The following is a 17482-nucleotide window of genomic DNA, read 5'->3' on the forward strand; positions in this document are numbered from 1 at the left end:
TCTCTGACACAGCCAAAATCCACAAAGGGGACAGATTAAAACAGGAGAATGCTGTAAAGCTCGGAGTGGTGCCTGCTGTGCCTTCCCCTGGTGCTCCGCCAAGAGAACCCAGGTACGGTGCTTACAGTGCCAGCATTTAGATATCAAAACGATAATTTGCGAGCAATCCTCTCGGCAGTTCTTCAGGGGAACTTGGAGTTGTTCTGGAAGCACATTTCAAACGTACTCGTTTGCTTTTTGGTGATGGTTCAGATAATTCTAGCACAAAATTTTTTCAGAGGCATTGCATGTAAGCTGCTTGTTGTTCAATGAAACACAACGAGCCTGGGAGAGGTGACATGGCCTTCGGTACAGACATCTCTGGGACTTGGCTCCTGTCCCCCAGAACAGGGTTTGGGAGGTACCTGCAGTACTTCTGCCCAGGTTCCTCTCAAGCTGCTCCACTGCCCCAGCAGTCCTCTTGTAACCGTAGATTGATAAGGACTGAGACTGCAAAGGATTTAAGTTTGAGCCTAAGGTCAGCACAAGCCCACTGCTCCTTTCCCACCACCAAGACCACGTCCCCGCCCTGGGACCCTCTGGCAGCCTGACAGCGCCACTGGCAGGTCCTCGTCTCTCAGGACGGCCCTGCGCCAAGGACACATCTCCAGAGCTTGGCTTTAGTGTTCTCTTGAAAAGTATCCAGAGCTTGGCTTTGGTGTTCTCTTGAGAAATACCCAGAGCTTGGCTTTGGTGTCCTGACACCCTCTTGTCAGCGCTCATGGCTGTCGTGTCCTGTTCACCGAGCTGCTGCGCCAGGGGTCTGTGTTGCCCCAGACTGGGGACCTGCTGCTGGCCCGGCACGGATGAGCTGTCCCAGACACGCACAGCCGAAGCCTTGTCCTCCACAGGTCCCCTGGGAGAATCCCCTCGCCCGCGGGGAGGCTGCGGCAGCGACGGCGTCTCACCCAGCACCGGGTGACCCACATGGGAGAGACCTGACGAGGCGGGGAGAGCTCCAGCGTGGGCTCGGATCTGCTCCGGCACTAGGTAACCGCCCTGCAGGGGCCGAGCGCGGGCAAAGCTGCCCCGGCAGCGGCGGGTCGGCCGCGGGGTGGGACCGGCCCCACCGCACCCCCGGCGCCGCCATTTTCGGTCGCCCTGAGAGGAGAAGGCGCCGCCCGCCATTGGCCGCCTTGGTCACGTGACAGCGCCCCGGGATCCGCCTCAGCGGAGGGGCGGCCGGGCCCAGCGCAGGTACCGGGCACCGCAGCGGCTCATGCCGCCTCCCCGCCCCGGTCAGCCCCCCAGCTGCGTTAGTTCCCCCGGGGCGGTGGGGGTGCTCACAGGCAGCGGGCGGTGCTCCCCGCCGGGCGGCCCCGGGTCCGCTGTGTCCCGAGCCCCGGTGCTCGCCGCGGGCGCTGAAAGCCCCGCTCGTCTGACCCGCCCCGTTTCTGTTCGCACCGCAGGACCCCCGGAGCCGAGCTGAGATGATCTCCCACACGGACCAGCGGGAGCTGTGGTTCTCCCACCTCCACACCTACGAGGGGAAGCCGGTTCTGAGTGACACCTGTCCAGGTAAGGGCCGGTGTGATCACCTGTGCGCCTGCCGAGGAGAAAACCGGCTCCAGGATGCCCAGATCGCAGCAGAGTGTGCAGGACTGGCAGTGCTGGCTTGGACCGTGGTTCTTCCAGCTCTGCCTGCTGATAGTGGCCGGTGCTGGAGACCCAGAGAAGGGCAGACAAGCTGTGTCCCTGTGCGCTTGTCCAGGGCCAAGCAATGTGTGACTTCACAAACTCCCGAACTAGACGTGCAACGTCTCAAAATCTTGCATCTCTCTGTGTATTTTCTTACATGCTGCAGCTGTGTGTCTTTGAGCACCCATGACACCTGCAGCAAGGAGTTCCACAGCCTGTTTAGTGAGTCGCTGCCTCCTTTGGTTTGCTGTGAAGCTGCCTTCTAATAGTTCACTTTATTTCAGTAGTTCTTAATTTGGAAGAGGGCGCAGGATGGCTCCCTACCCACCCCATAGGGCCACCTGTGTTTTTATAGTCCCCGTGATATCCCGTCTCAGCCGTACCTTTTCCCAGCAGAATGGCATACCAGACGCTGTTCTGTGCCTTTGGTCGTTCATGTCACAGCTCTCTATCTTCCTCAGACCTATTAGAGTTTCTCTGAAATGAGGAATCCATCCTCCCCCTTGCACACAGTCAGGGTGTGAGGTTACCGTGGGTTTGAGCAGCAAGGCAGAACTATTCTCTTTTATCCTCTGTTCTTTTCCCAAGAACGCTGACATTTGAGTAGCCGTTTTGTCTGCCAGGGAGCTGCAGTTTTCGTCCAAGGCGCTATTCCTGATGACACCAAGAACATCCTAGGCCTATCCTGGTGTAAGTACAAGGTATAAAGGCTGTAGTTCTTTACATTTACCTGTGGTCAAGTCCCCTGTCACCTAGGTGGTCAAGATCATAAGGCTCTGCTGCAGTTGATCTTTACAGTCATCCTTTGCTGATTTAACCCTGAATAACACAGAATCTTCAGCAGATGTTTCCACCTCCACTTTCCATCCCTTACCACCTTATTGAGGGTGACTCATCCCATGGCAGCTTAGTTTCTTTATCAGTTTTGGTGAATGACAAATGTCTTTTGGGAATGCCTTTGGACTCCAGATCTCCCTTTTGCTGAAACTGGCCACGTCTCTGAAGAACTCGAAGTGCCTTATGAAGTGAGACTTCCCTTTCCAAAGGCCATGCCAGTTCTTCCCCAGTCTGCCCTCCTTGGCCCTCTGTCCATTAATTCTCTTATGCTGGTTTCTGGGTTAGACCAAAGCTCCGTGTAGCTCCGAGCCCCATCTCGGGGATTTGTGGACTGGCCAGAACTGGATGCGAGTGAAGGGGATAAGATAAGCCTACGATGACACCTTTCCAGCCCAGTCTGCCGTCATCCCGCAGCCTGAAGGCTTACTCATGATGATGGTGTTATTTTTAATAGTCCTCATGGGTTTCTCTTCTGTGAACTCTTGAGTCTGGTGCCAGAAACAATTGCTGTGTCCTCCCACTGCTGTGAGACAGGCCACAGCATCAGCCAAAATTCCTTCTACTGCTGGCTTTTCTTGGGAAAGAGAGATCCACGCGTATATTTAAGGTGATATTTAGGTTCTCAATACGTATACTTACTCTGCTTACCTGGAGCTTGCCCTGTAGCTATAGCACTGGCAGTCTTGGGCATATCAGAGGTCTTACCATCAACCCAAATTGGCATGGGCTGAGGAAGAATGACATTCTTTCTGTTTGTGTGGCTTATTTGTTTTTGCAAATTCAGACCTACGCTTCCACCATTAATTCCTCAGCATGGTAGACTCACTCTCCTTCCATTTAAAATACCTCCAGTGAGTTCCTGTCATCATGATTTTGATCAAACCCTTTACAGACAACTTGTCCCAGATGCCAATGAAGATACCTACCTAGTACCTGAGAAGTAACCAAAATGATTATAGAAATTGAGAGCTGGGGTTATAATAATTGCAATAAGAAGCCTGAAACTCCTGACCTTCCCCCAAAAGTACAGAACAACGTAGAAGGCTTGATTCTCGTGTACTTTGAAGGCCTTTTCAAGTTCTATGTAATGAACCAAAATTCTGTGTAAGTACCAAAGCTAGCGCAGGTAAAGGATATCTCCTTGGGTACAACAGCAACAGAACAACTTCACTGGCTCCATCATCTGCTCAGTGAGTGTGACATACAGGTCAAGGGCTTCATGCTAACCTGCCAGAAGTGTCTCCTTGTCCTGTCTTTGGATATCACCTTTCTCTTTTCCTCCAGGCCTGGAGTAGCTGCAAACAAGTGGAACTGCCTTCATGGTGAATAGCAAAGTTGTAGTTTCTGTTCCTCTCAAGGAATAATTTTAATGAAAACTATATGAGGGAATAAGTGGTATCCCTACTACACCTAACTGCCATAAAAGGTATCTCAGGAGTTCGCTGTGAAATCCTATTGTGATGTTTTCTTGTACTGACTAGAAAGAGGAAGGTTAAGTATGTACGTCTTTCGATCTGGGTTGAGATTCTAGACTGTCTTTTCTTTATCACATACTTCTGGTTCAGCAGTGACTCTCCTCTCCCAAGGCACGCGCTTCTTATCGCAGCTCTGCCAGACCACAGAAAGCGCCTGTGGTTTGTACATCAGTCCCACGCGACTCATCTGTTACTGGTTTATTTCACAAGAGTTTTCAGAGAACCAGGAGGTAGCCGTTGAATCTTTAAGCAGGCAAATCTGGAGGTCTGCATGTCTGTGGCTTTAGCTCTCAGCCTGTTCCGTGTTTTGGGTCTGCATAGAGTCAACAGTAAGTCATCCCTCACCCCTGGCAACCCCTATATTAGAGATTATCAGGAAATGTTTGCCTAATTGACCTGTCTTAAACCCAGATGTGAAGCCTCTCTTCAGAGACACGTTACCATTTCTACATCCCATGTACATCCCTCTGCCGTCCATTTACCCTTCCCTGATGCCACACAGGTCCTGTCTTTCCAATTTAGCGCATAAGGCCTAAGTAAGCTGCGAAGAGCTACATTTCCCTGCTGACGACAAAGGTCACAGTGTGGTTGGGGGTATGTGCTTCTGAACCTGCTAGGATGCCCATCAAACCACATTACAGCAGTGTGCTGGAAGCTGCTCTTTGTAAATACTCCAGAAATCTATGCAAGTGCCTTGCCTTGGAAAGTCTTTCAGCTGACCTTGAGTCTGCGGAGCATAGATTCATACCAGTTGTGCTTCTGCAACACTTTATGTGAATAAGAGGGCAGGGATTTGTTTGTTCCCTGTATCCCAGGAGCCACTCATAACTGCTCAGCTAGCATTACTTCCATGGACTTGCACAATCTTCATCTTCTACATTTATCAGATTTCCTCAACGTATAATCTGGAATCAGGCAAGGAGGATCTTCAGTTCTCCCCTTTTCACAACAGATTTGTTCTTCACCCACGGAAGCATAAACTTAGCTCTCTTCTGCTTGAAGACTGGCAGAAACCAGGCTCCAGGCGGTCTCCATGTCCGTGCATTAGGGCCAGTGTCTCCTTTATACCTCTTCTCTCTCACCGCACTACAAGCAGCACAAGAGCAGGGAGGCTGCATCTGTTGCAACCCAAGTAACGTTCTGCTGAACAAGGCAGTTCTTTATGCCCCTCGTCTGATGCCCAGTTCAACTTCCAGTAACATTTTCAGATACAATATCCTGGAAGAGCAGCTATCTTTCCCATTCGAGCACTAAACTTTCACCTCTATTATGCCAATAATTTCAGTAGATTTATGTTCTAGCAAAGCAATGCAGGGCTATTTCCAGGGTTTGCTTCTGTGAATGCTCTGAAAAATCCACTGAGCAGTTTGGAGGAAAATATCAGAACTTTTTATACTTAATCTGCTGGATTTTTAGAATTTGGCCCCTTTTGATTTCCCCTGACCAAAGTTTCATGTCTTGCCTGTGACTTGCCTTTGGATTCTCATTTTATTGCAGCTGGGGACAGGATTGTGAGCAAGAAAGAAGAAGATGCCCACCAAGGCATCCCTGGGCCAGTGGAACCCGAGGGTTTGCTCTCAGGACTCTCCAGAGAGAACAGTTCCCAGAGCCCTGCGCAGGACCCAGTCCTCCCACGCAGGTCAGAGAGGGTTCAGAGACCTCTGGGAAAGAGGCAAAGCCGAGTGACACTGCGTGGAAAAAGCTTCAGGAGGCTGCCAGATATTATCCAGCAGGGAAACCCTTCTGTGGGGAGACTGATGATATGTGGAGATTGTGGGAAGAGCTTTCGGGTGAGTTCCAACCTCATCCAGCATCGGAGAATCCACACTGGAGAGAAACCCTTCAACTGTGCCGATTGCGGGGAGAGTTTCCGTCAGCGGTCGCATCTCATCCAGCACCAGAGAATCCACACAGGGGAGAGGCCCTACGAGTGCTCCGAGTGCGGAAAGAGCTTCAGCGTGAGCTCGAAGCTGATCCGGCACCAGGTGACTCACACCGGGGAGAAGCCCTACAAGTGTGCTGAGTGTGGAAAGAGCTTCTCCGGGAACTCACAGCTCATCCAGCATCAGCGAGTGCACACCGGGGAGAAACCCTATGAGTGCAACGACTGCGGGAAGAGCTTCAGCGTCAGCTCAGCCCTGACACGACACCAGCGGGTCCACACCGGAGAGAAACCCTACGAGTGCACGGAGTGTAGGAAGAGCTTCAGCCAGAGCTCCGAGCTCATGAAGCACCAGCGGATCCACACTGGCGAGAAGCCGTACGAGTGCTCCGAGTGTGGGAAGAGTTTCACTGTGAGTTCAGCCCTCATCCAACACCGGCGGTTCCACATGGGCGAGCGACCCTACGGGTGCACCGAGTGCGGAAAGAGCTTCACCGTGAGCTCCCACCTCATCCAGCACCGCCGCTTCCACACTGGGGAGCGCCCCTTCGAGTGCCCCGACTGCGGGAAGAGCTTCCTGTGGAAATCAGCCCTGCTCCGGCACCACCGGGTGCACACCGGGGAGAGGCCCTACGCCTGCAGTGACTGCGGGGACAGCTTTCGGCAAAGCGCCCACCTCATCCAGCACCGGCGCATCCACACTGGAGAGCGTCCCTACGCCTGTGCTGACTGCGGGAAGGGCTTCACTGTGAGCTCTGCGCTCCTCCGGCACCAGCAGATCCACAGAGGGGGCGAGCCCCAGGAGGGGTGAGCGTGGGGAGCCGTTAGGTCAGACACCCTGTGGGCATCCCTGGGGAGCCCAGTGTCTCTCTCCCTTCACTCTATTGACCGCCCTGCTTGTGGAGGGTGACAGCAATTTCTTTTTAGGAGAACAAGTCCTTAAAGAGAGAGATGGACGAAGGGGAGAGTCGGTGCAAGGAGCTAATTGGAGGTTTGTGGACGTGTGTGCTACAGCAGGGGAAGGAGGTGGTGGTTGGAGGGACAGCTCTCGGGAAAGGAAGGAAGGAGTTTGCAAAGGCTGGAAGATACTTGGTGTATTTTAGAGGAGGGGAAATACCTTGCCTTCTCTCTGTGCACGTTTGAGACAATTATGGAGGGAACACAACAGACCATGTTAGAGCCTGCGCCGCTCTGACCAGATAAACAGCTCTGGCCTTCCCTCCTCCCGGCTAGTTCAGGCCCGGGGTTGCCTTCCCCAGCCGCCGGGCCGGGCCCGTAGCACAGAGGAACCACAAGCCGGGTGCAGCTCAGCCCCGGTGCTGTCCCCTGCCCGGCCGTGTCCCGCGGGGCTGCGCCGCTTCGTGGGACATGACGCCCCCCGGGAGCCGAACTGTGTGTCAATGAAGTCTGATGACCTGAACCGCCCAATGAAGCCCGTGTTCCGGCCCAGCGCTCCCGCCGTGCTCCCGTTCCCGCCGCTGCTCCCGGCACCGCCTGCGCGGCCTCGCGCCACCGCCCCCGGGGCGGGGTCAGAGCTCCGGCGTGACGTGCTCGCCACCTCCGCCAATCGGCGGCGCTGGCACGTGCCATCGGCGGCTTCTGATTGGCTGTAACGTAACCCTCACGTCAATAAACCCAGGGCGGTCGGACTGGGCCTTTGTCTCGCGCCGCTGGGCAGAGGGCGGCGGGTGAGTGCGGGCGGCGCGTCTCCATGGCAACGGGGCCGGGGGCGCGGAGGCGACGGGCGCGCTGGGGCCGGGACCGGTACCGGGCTGAGACCCGCGGGGCTTCCCCACGGGGCGCTGCTCCATCTCCCTGGGCTTCGCCGCTTCCCCGCCGAGGGCAGGAGGCCGCGCTCCCCCGGAGCCGCCGCGGGAGACAGCGGCCTCGGCCTCCCCGCTCCCGGGGCAGGTGGGCCCGGTACCTTGCGGCCGGGAAGGGCGTCCAGGCCGTCTCAGGGCCGCGTCCGAACGCCTGTGCCCTCCGGCTCCGCGCCCCGGGGCGGCCGGGCCGGGGCTCTGCCGCCGCAGGCGGGGCTGTCGCGGCTGCCCTGTCCGCCGGGCCGGGCTGCGGTACCGGGGCCGTGCCCAGCAGCCTCAGGCTGACCGTGAGCGGTGTGTGCCCTGCTGAGCAGCCCGGCTCTGCCGCTGGGCCAGGCCGGCGGCCGTCAGGCCTCCCTAATCTCCTCCTGTGCCCACGGGCGAGCGGGGAGCTGTGCCGGAGCAGTGGCCTCATCCCCGCAGCGGTTTCTGCACGCAGCGTCTTGTGAAGGGTGCCCGAGCCGCTGGGACGGCAGTCCTGCGCTGGGCTCTCCCGGGGACGCAGGGGACGCTTGGCTCTTCTTGACCCAGCCAAGCTCTGAGAAGAGCTTGAAGGATGAAGGCCTCTTGCTGTTCCTGCTTTTCAATTGTTGAGTGAAACAAATGTCTTATTCAAGCCTCACGGTGCCTAGCACTTGTACGTGTTACATACATTAGCCTAATAAGTGCCTGTCACTGGCCCTGTGTGGGGTGTCCCAGGCACATCTGACTGCAAGCGCTGGCTCTCCCCAGAGCACAGGCTGTTTGATAGGTTCGTGGCTGTTGGTCACGCTGCACTCTTCCTCCCAGCCCCAGATCTAACCTGAACTTACTGGCCCTTGCAGTGTTTTCCTAGCCAATGTGAGAGAACACAATTCCTGAGGTGCTGCCTGACACAAGGGCCACTTATGACGCACAGAACTAAGCAAGATCTGTGAACTCACCTGGGGTTTCCCTCCTTGGTCAGTCTGAGGTGTTGGGCTGCAGCTCTGCATGGGCACTCCTAGAAATGTCTTAGACTTGAATTATTGCCTAAATTCAGGCTGTGTCTGGGCAAAGTCTTAAAGCTACCTGGGATCAGGTAATGTAGTGACTTATTCTGCAAGGCTCCACTTCCAGCAATAGCCAGTGCCAAATGCCCCCACAGATGAGAAGCTTCTGATGTTATTGCCAGGTTACCTCTGTGATGGGTCTCCAAGCTTCTAGGTCTGGAGTTCTGGGGTTTGTCTCTGCTGCAGCGATGCTTGGGTAGGTCCAGCCGTGCTCGGTGCCACTTGTTAAAGCAAAGATGTCAGCTTTGTGCATGGGGAAATACTGTGAAGTTGCACGGTAGTTGAACAGCAAACATGAAGTCTGTATTGCTGGGCTGTTTGTGAATTATTGAAACACTCCCGTGTTGCCCAAGCAAAGCCAGGACTTCTAGTCCTGCTTCCCCACAGCAGCAGTGTCTACTGCCTTCAAAAGGTGCAGGATTATTTGGATTAAGTATCTGCCTACACTGAGGAGAACGGCCGTGCATCTTGAGCATGAAGCTTGCTGTGGAGATGTGTGTAGGGGCAAACTAATTGCTGGCTAGATGAAAGGCAGGGATTTGTTCTCAGACAGTTTGAGCAACCATTATTGGGAAAGAAATGTTTGAAGTGCTGAGGTGTTGTGTACCAACCCTTTTCTCTGTTCTCCAGCCGTGCTGTCCCAGCTCTTTTGTAGCTGTTGGATTTCTCCCAAGCCGGCTGCTGTCAGGGCACCAGGGAGGTATGTGTTTACCCTGAACATCAGCCAGGGTCTCCATGAGCAGAGCTCCTTGTACCAGATGACACTATGTTCCAGCCTCTGCAGTGAGGTTGGCAGCTGCTGGAGCCTCCCTCGGGGTGCAGGACAGTGCTTCTTCAGAGGAGTGGAGTCCCCTGAGAAACCTGGGCTTTCACCAGTGACCATGTCATGGGCTTTCAGTTGCTGTATTTTTTAACAAAAGCAATGGTCTGTTAGAATTAGAATGTTTTTTATTTCCTCTCTTCCAAGTTCTTGTCCAATATCCTAATACTGAAAATGAGAGGGGTTTGTTTTGTGTTGACTTATCTCTTGAATTCGTGGTTCATCAGGGAGGTGGCTATACTAGAGATGGTATTGGAAAACAGTCTAAGCTTCTATGTTTTCCTGTGCATGTACTGTCCTCACCTCTGGCTAAAGAGACTGGTGTTGTGACTGCCCTGTGTATTGCTGTGGAGATGAGCATGACAGACTGAGCCTTTACAAAAAAAAGCCATGGGAGATACAAGTCTGAGAATGCACCAAAGTCCTTAAATGACTTTTTGTTTCCTAATCCCTTCTTCCAACAGCAGACAGTGCTACTGGAACAATAATTCACTGTTCTGATCAGTTGTGCTTCTACAATGCTGGTGACAGGCTTGGGTCAAGGCTTCTGAGACCTCGTGAGATGCTCCTGTATAGTGTGGAGAGCAAAGCTCCCGTGTTGGTGAGTGCTGCTGAACACGGGTGTGCCGGCTCTAACCAGCAGGTTGGCAGCCTTGGCTTGTGCGGTGCTGATCTTGGGAGCTGTGCTGTGTGTGTCTGGCTATCGGGAGCCTCTGACCATTGCTGAGCTCCTGGTTTCTGAGTCTTGATCCGGTGTGTTCCTTTGGGCTGGATTTAATGTCTACCTTCAGGCCTCTTCCAGGGGATAAACGCTGCTGAACCACACCCTTCCTCCAGGACTCCGGCTCTCTGGAGGTGTAAGATAAATCAGAACTGGTTAATCTAGTTTAATTTTGGAGTCTGCATTTCTTGAGCAGTGCTGGGCCTGAGGTAAGCTGAGCGGAAAGCCAGAGTGGCCTGAGAGCTTGTGCGACTGTGTTGGCAGCTCCCTGCTGAGCCTGGGCAGGTTATTTGCCTCTTTACTTCAGTTTCGCTTCCCCATAGTGGGCATTTCCCGATGTTTTGAAGCTGTGTGATGAGTGAAGGCAGTTCCCGTTTGCTGACCCAGTATGAAGGTGCTTGCTGTTTCAGAGAGTCATCAGATAAAAGATCTGAACCTGGATTCCTCAGATATCTTGGAGCCCTTGTGCTGGTGTGCTTTTCTGCCCCTGCTGCGTCATCCTGCTCTAAACTTTTCTACCTGAGGGATGCAGCGGCTGTGCGGTGCCCTGTCCTGTGGGGAAGGGCGAAGGGGGTGTAGGGCTGTCACCCCGATGGCTTCTGCTGCTGCACTGGGCAGCTTATGTTACGGAGCAATGTGTTTGGCCAGCCCTGCCCTCGGGGAGGGAAGGCTGTGCCCTGGTGAGCCCAAAGGCTGCTGATCACAGGGGAAACCTTCACCCTGGTGGTGTGTTCCCTGGTCTGAGTGCTGTGCCTGGGGACGCGTGCTCGGACCTGGCTCCCACTGCCCCTTGCCAAGTCCTGTGCTGGAATGTGGAGGGCAGTGAGAGTGGCTGTGAAACCCTGGGGTGAGGACCTGGAGGGCAGTTAATTTATAACCGGTGTGCTGGTGCTGGCCCTGCACTGACGAGCTCACAGCTGCTTGTCTGCCGCTCTTCCAGCTGGGATGTGTGCTGAGCAGCAAACCTGCAGACACAGCCCACGGAGGGGAGTGTGAGGGGTGGCTCTCTTACAGCAAGTGCTTTTTGAAGAGCCAGCAAGCAGCTTAGTTCTTGCTCATCTGGGGAGGCTGCCTGTAAGGTGGTGGTGCTGCTTCTCACAAAGCTGATTACAGGTCCATTTTATAAATGAAGTGGCTGGATTTGGCTTAAGAGGGGTGTTTGGCCAGTGTAAGCCAAGTTCCTGCTTCTGGGTACGTCTTGGTAACCTACTATATCCAAGCAGACCTTTTGCAAAAGGTGAAGGAGATCCCAGTTACTTCTGGGGTTTGAAGTGAGCGCTGCTAGGCAGTTGTGTGTGGTGACAGGAGCTGTCTGCAGCTCGCTCTGCTCAGGCAGCAGCCGCTTTGGACCTTCACGGAGTACAGCCCAGGAAGGCAGAGCAGTGAAACCTGCCCCTGCTTTGGAAGTTCATCTTCATATACTTGGTTGCAAGGAAGGCTTTTGCTTCCCCTGGGCCCAGCCTGACTTCAGAGCTTAGCTGACATAATTCACTGCTCCCAGGGGACACCCTGTACTGCTGTAGAACTGAAGTTGCTTGTCCTTTCTCCTGACTGAAGGAGAAGTGCTTCCCTGGCCAGTTACTCTGCTCAGAGCCCAACATTGCGTGAGGTATTTGTTAGCGCCACTGGAAAACAGCTCGCTCACCATTTCAGTGCAGATTGCTAACATGGAGGACTTTGGCCATCTTCATCCAGCAGCCATCCTGAAGCGGGAAACTGAGTGCAGGCTGCTGGCTGTGTTGGAGGTGTCCTCTGAGGTTAATGTTTTGTGAAGTGGGTGTTAGTGCTGAGGTTCACCTGAGGCAGCTGAACAGAACAAGCACGGCTTTCTTGAAGTGCCTGGTGCGTGGTGGAGATGGCGGTGGCTGCTCCTCACCGCCCTGCCTGGTGGAGCAGCGCAGAGGCTCCTCGCTGAACTGCTCAGTGTTTCATGCCCATCCCTGTGCCAAGGCAGCTTGCCTCTAAAACCCCTCTCTGATTTTACCTTTCAGATTGTCTTGTTTCCAGCACTGACCACCAATGCCATCAGCTATGGAGGGTTCGGAGGGAGGAGAAGGGGAAATCACGCGCTATGAAGAAACAGAAGATGACAGTGTCAGGTGAGTCCTGAGTCACAACATGGCACAGACACAGTCTTGGGAAAGGCAGGAGATCTTCCAGGTAAAGGAGTGATCTTTCTCCTCATCTGAAAAGGAGTGAGAGATTCCAGTAGGTGATTAATCAAATATATGTGCAGTAAAATCTGTTTGATCAGACTCTACTGGAAGGGATGGGAAGGAGCAATCTGCTAAGGCTGACAACAAGCAGTTATTTTTTTAGCTTCTACTGTCAACTCACATTTCAGAAGTGCTCTGACCATTTGGCAGATGTGTTTGTGCCTTCCTGGCCAAGGTGAGCCAGCTTTCCATGGCAACCTGGGGAGTCTCATGTGATCGAAGCTTCTTGTTTTGAAAGATGACTCTAGAGGTGAACTCTGCTCCAGTGAGCTGCCTCTCTTGCCTTTGCAGAATAGCAGCTGGTCTAGGCAAGAATATTTTCTTGGAGGTTAGTTTAAAAAACAAATTCACACAGATGCCCTAAAAGCCAAGAGTTCAGACTTGGAGAATGGGAAGGGAAAACAGGGCGTTCCCAGAATACCCAGATAGGCTGGTTGACTTCTCTTTGACTTGACAGGCTGTTTCCTGAGACGTTAATGCTGCCTGGTCCTCTCGGCACACCCAGGCCCTGTCTAGCCTGTTGGCTGCAGTGTTCAGCCGCTCAGGGTCTAGACTGTTCAAAGTCTGTCTCTTACAGCTAACAGGAACATGCTATCTGTAGCAAACTAGTCATAAAAACTGTAAGATGCACTCTGGCCTAATTTTGATTGAGTGTAGGTGTTGATAACTGAAGCAAGCTCCAGGTAGGTGCAGTGGCTATAACCTGATATCACCAGTTTTTTATTTTTATTTTTTTAGAAAGACAACTTGTGGAAACCTGCAAAAACAGTGTAATTCAGGATAAATAAACTTAAGGGTGTTCCTGCCCTGTTTTGTCATTGGGCTTTCATCTCTTCTCCAGTAGCTGATAGCCAAGTTGGAAAAACTAGGGTCCTGTGTGTGTATGCATCTGCTCTCATCTGAGCATTTCTCCTTCTCCAGACCACAGAGTATACCACCAAGGCTCCTGTGCCCTTTAGCCTGCCCCAGTAATTGCTCTTCATATGCTCAAGGCCTCTTTTGTAGTATTGTTGGGGCTCACGTGAATGAGAAGCAAAAGTAATGGTGCAGGGATCAGAGGATCCTTGGCAATTGCTTCAGCATCCTGGGTCTGAGCCCCTGGTAAACCCAGCCCTCCCAAAACGGCAGCTCTGGTTGGCACACGGGCATCTGTGTCTGTGGAAGGAGCCTCTGGCTGCTGCCACCCTGCTGCTTCTTCCTGGTGGTGCCACCTCGTGGATCCCAGCTCCTCTAAACAGGGCCTGAGGTGGTGGGGAGTAGGGGGTCCCTCCAAACGCAGCAGGGACAGACTCGTTACTGCGTGTGGAAGTGGGGTGAACGGAGCTCTCCTCTGTGCCTGCAGTCCCACCGACCTGTCAGAGCTGCTGAAGGAGGGGACAAAGGAATCTCATGACCGCGCAGAGAACACTCAGTTTGTCAAAGACTTCCTGAAAGGACGGATCAAGAAGGAGCTCTTCAAGGTGGGTGCTGCTGTGCTCCTGTGGCAGGGAAGCTCTTTGACACGCAGTGGCTGATGCAGGCTCTGAGGCAGAGCACCACAGCCATCTGTGGAGCGTTGTAGGGGGCATGACCAAATAGTCAAAACTATGGGAGAACCCTTGTTCGTGGCTCCTGCCTGGTGTGTCCCACAGCTGGGACCCACAGCAGGGAGGGCCATGCTGGCCCAGCATGAATTTGCTTGGGTGGAGGTACTGGGCTTCTGGCCACATGTCTGCTGGGTGCTCAAGGCAGATGTGGCTGCAGCACCAGACCCTGGTGGCATAAGTTTAGTAGGAGTGAAATCCTGGTGGGATTACAGCACTTATCCCATCCTCTGGAGACTATGTTGTTTTCCACAGGCTTCAGGTGGGATTGCTTTCTTTTCTGTTTTGGGTCTGAGCAGCACTCCCTGATCCTGAAGATCTTGACATATACAGTAGTCTCCTATAGCATGAGGCTCTTGGTGCTGCTTGTACCTATTGGATGACATTAGGCCCCTTGCCTTGCTCTCAAGGTGACAGGAAACACAGAACACGCAGCTGGCAACATTAAACTAATTCTTCGGTGGTGCTCTGTAGGCAATGTTGTTATGAATGTAGGCAGAGAAAAGCCTTTGATCCTTTGAGTGGTACACACCTGGTATGGGCTTTCCAGGCTGGTTTTGTGTCAAGCCTGGGGGTTTCCTCCTTGTTTACCCCAGCTTCATGCAGAGGGGAGTAATCACAAGGTGTGATGTGCCAGTGTAGTGAATGGCTTCTCACATGAGCTGTGCTTTGTCTGTAGCTGGCCACCGCAGCACTTTACTTCACGTACTCTGCTCTGGAAGAGGAAATGGATCGCAACAAGGACAACCCAGTCTTTGCTCCTCTGTATTTCCCCTTAGAGCTTCACCGGAGAGAAGCATTGATCAAAGACCTGAAATATTTCTACGGAGAAGACTGGGAAGAGAAGATCCAGTGTTCAGAGGCAACTCAGCACTATGTGGACAGAATCCATCACGTGGGACAGCACGAGCCAGAGCTGCTAGTGGCTCATGCTTACACACGCTATATGGGAGACCTCTCAGGTGGGCAAGTGCTGAAGAAGGTAGCCCAGAGGGCCCTGAAGTTGCCCAGTACTGAGGAAGGGATCCAATTCTACGTGTTTGACAACATTTCCAATGCGCAGCAGTTCAAGCAGCTTTACAGAGCAAGGATGAATGCTCTGGACTTGGACAAGAACACGAAGGAAAGGATTGTAGAAGAGGCCAACCGAGCCTTCAGGTTCAACATGCAGGTACTGACTCCCTTGAGCCCCTGTGTGTGTGTGCAGGTGCTGTTGCTTTCAAGTCTGGGCCAACTCTTAGGCCCAGGTTCAGCCAAACTGCTCATCCAGGTAAAGTTGTTTGGGTCTGAGACCACCCAAGCCCTTCCAGCTGGTGGGGTTCTGGTTTGCATGTCTCTTGCGCTAACTCCTGGAGACATGGCTGGTGTTGGGTGGGAATTCCTCCCGTGCTCCACCACCACAGCTGAGCCTTTGACTAGGGCAAAATTGAGATGACTTCATCACAAGATTCTCATGGGCTGTACAGCTCTGAAGCACCGGGGGGAGTAGAGCTCTTGCTCTGAGACGGCCTTAAATGGTTTGAGCCTATTGCACCATACTGGTTACAGTTTGTCTCATGTCTGATGTGTTGCCTAATGGCCAAAAGTATCTGTAGCCTCTCGTTTCCTTCCCATAGTACTTGTCTTTCATGAAACCTGACTGAGCTGCCCCTTGCCCCAGAGGGATGAACATAATCTTTGCTACTGTGGGCAAGCTTTAATCTGTGCCTAGAGCAGGCCACTGTAGTTTAAGCTGGTCAGAAATGTGGTTGGCCGCTTTGTGAGGATCCTTACGGAAAGCCGTGGCCGCAGAGGTGGCCGCAGAGCTGGTGGGGCTGCCTGGCCACAGGAGCAGTGATCCCAGAGGGGCTCTGGAGGTATGAAATCAGTACCACTTACTGTCTGTGGGTGGGGGGAGGCAGGAGTGGCTCTTGCCTGTTCTCCAGATCATTCCAGCGGACCGGATGAAAGCTGTCTGGCTCTGTATGCACATTCTCACTGTAACCACTTGCAGGTATTTGATGAACTGGACGAGACTGGCAAGTCACTGACAGAAGAAGCCCAGGATGGAGGCTTTCCGGTCCATGATGGAAAAGGAGACCTACGCAAATGCCCTTACTATGCAGACAAACTAGGTAGGTGTGGGCAACAGAAGCTGCTGCATGCATATGGCAGAAGCCTCGCGACACTGATGGTGCTTTCTGTGTTCCGGCAGGCAAGGCAGGACCCAGCTGCCCCTGTCATGCTGCCGTAGCCCTGGCGAAGCAGCCGCTGGTGCAGCTGATCCTGGCGGCCTGTGTCGCTGTGGCCGCGGGAGCTGCAGCGTGGTACGTCATGTGAGGGCGAGAGCGGCGCGTGGCTCTGAGCAGCGGCGAGGGGATAGACGCGCCTTGTCCTTCTGCAGACTGGTTCCTTGCTCTTGGTGGTGAGTTGACTGCGCAGTGGAAGAAATTAAACAGGAATGCTGCGGGACTGGTAAAGACTCTTTGCACACGAATAATGCAAACACTGTAATAGAATATCTCTAGCTGACTAGTGTACAGGACTGATCCAGTTCGAGGATTCTGGTTTGGTGCTGTTCTACCCAGGCCAGGGCAGATTTAAGGCCAGAGATGTCTTGTCCTGTACCAGCAAAGGCTTTGCCTGCTTGGCTTTCCATCTCCTTCCTGGAACAGTCACTGGGAGGGAGTTTGCTGCCCTGGGCTGCAACCTGAGAATGTGTCATCAGTCTTTTCAGTGAAGAGCACTTCATTTCCTATCCTGAGAAACAATGTTGGCCATGCCACAGCAGCTGTGCTATGGGGCCATTAGCTCAAAACAGAGTCCTGCTTGGTGTGGTGGCCTGGGGACCAGGTCTGACTCTGCTGGAAGCTCCCTGGAGGTGGGGACAGGACCAGGTGTGGTGGGGGGGGCTGAAGGTGACAAATGTGTATTGTGCAGCATTGGGGTTGTGGGCTGGGTTTCTTTCTGAAGCCTTGACTGGAATAAAAAGTTGCAATGCTGTAGCTGGGTAAAGCTCCTGTAATGCCAAAGGCCTCTGCTGCCCTGGGCTGGGGTAGGGAAGCTGCTGCTCTTCCTCCAGTGCTTAGCACTACTCTGCCCCCAACCCTAGTCCTCCCTCCTCATCCTCAGCTTCCCTGGGGGCAGACCTGCTGTGGGTTTGGACCAGGAGAAGAAAAGATGTACACAGAGTTCAGGGTCTGTTATTTATTTACATAAAAACACTGACTAGTGCCACAGTTCCATCTCTGAGCAAACAGCAGCTGCCTGTGCTGGCAGGGCTGTCTGCAGACCGAGACCCCTCCCCTGCTTTGCTCCAAGGGGGCTGCATGCTCCAGTGGCCCTGGCTGCCAGGGGCTGGGGACAGGGCAGGGACTGGGATGCAGAAATGGTTCCCAAATCCCCTTGCCCTTGTCTGTCATAGTGCTGCTGGCAGCTCCT

At 53.6% G+C, this 17482-nt stretch overlaps 1 protein-coding gene across 3 annotated transcripts; it reads left to right on the forward strand.

The window, feature by feature from the left end:
- The first annotated feature begins 897 nt into the window (after positions 1–897).
- HMOX2 (heme oxygenase 2) lies at positions 898–16883 on the forward strand. Of its 3 annotated transcripts, XM_080353930.1 has the most exons (7): positions 6694–7559; positions 10007–10143; positions 12255–12362; positions 13822–13939; positions 14742–15233; positions 16056–16176; positions 16257–16883. In XM_080353930.1, the coding sequence occupies exons 3-7, from the start codon at positions 12283–12285 to the stop codon at positions 16379–16381; spliced, it is 936 nt and encodes a 311-aa protein (XP_080210056.1). In that variant the 5' UTR covers positions 6694–7559; positions 10007–10143; positions 12255–12282; the 3' UTR covers positions 16382–16883. The 3 variants fall into 3 exon arrangements, 2 of the variants coding, with proteins under 2 accessions (XP_080210056.1, XP_080210057.1); XM_080353931.1 differs by lacking the exon at positions 10007–10143; XR_013922876.1 differs by lacking the exons at positions 12255–12362; positions 13822–13939; positions 14742–15233; positions 16056–16176; positions 16257–16883 and adding exons at positions 898–1029; positions 1449–1557 and having other exon boundaries at positions 5487–7559.
- Positions 16884–17482: the final 599 nt, after the last annotated feature.

This window comes from Nesoenas mayeri (assembly GCF_963082525.1).
Source record: "Nesoenas mayeri genome assembly, chromosome: 15".
Taxonomy (NCBI): Eukaryota; Metazoa; Chordata; class Aves; order Columbiformes; family Columbidae; genus Nesoenas; species Nesoenas mayeri.

Bases quoted from the DNA above. Each gene is read 5' to 3' on its own strand.
- HMOX2 (XM_080353930.1), top strand. From the start codon at position 12,283: ATGCCATCAGCTATGGAGGGTTCGGAGGGAGGAGAAGGGGAAATCACG. The intron at 12,363-13,821 runs GTGAGTCCTGAG...CTGTGCCTGCAG, and splicing joins ACAGAAGATGACAGTGTCAG to TCCCACCGACCTGTCAGAGC. The intron at 13,940-14,741 runs GTGGGTGCTGCT...CTTTGTCTGTAG, and splicing joins TCAAGAAGGAGCTCTTCAAG to CTGGCCACCGCAGCACTTTA.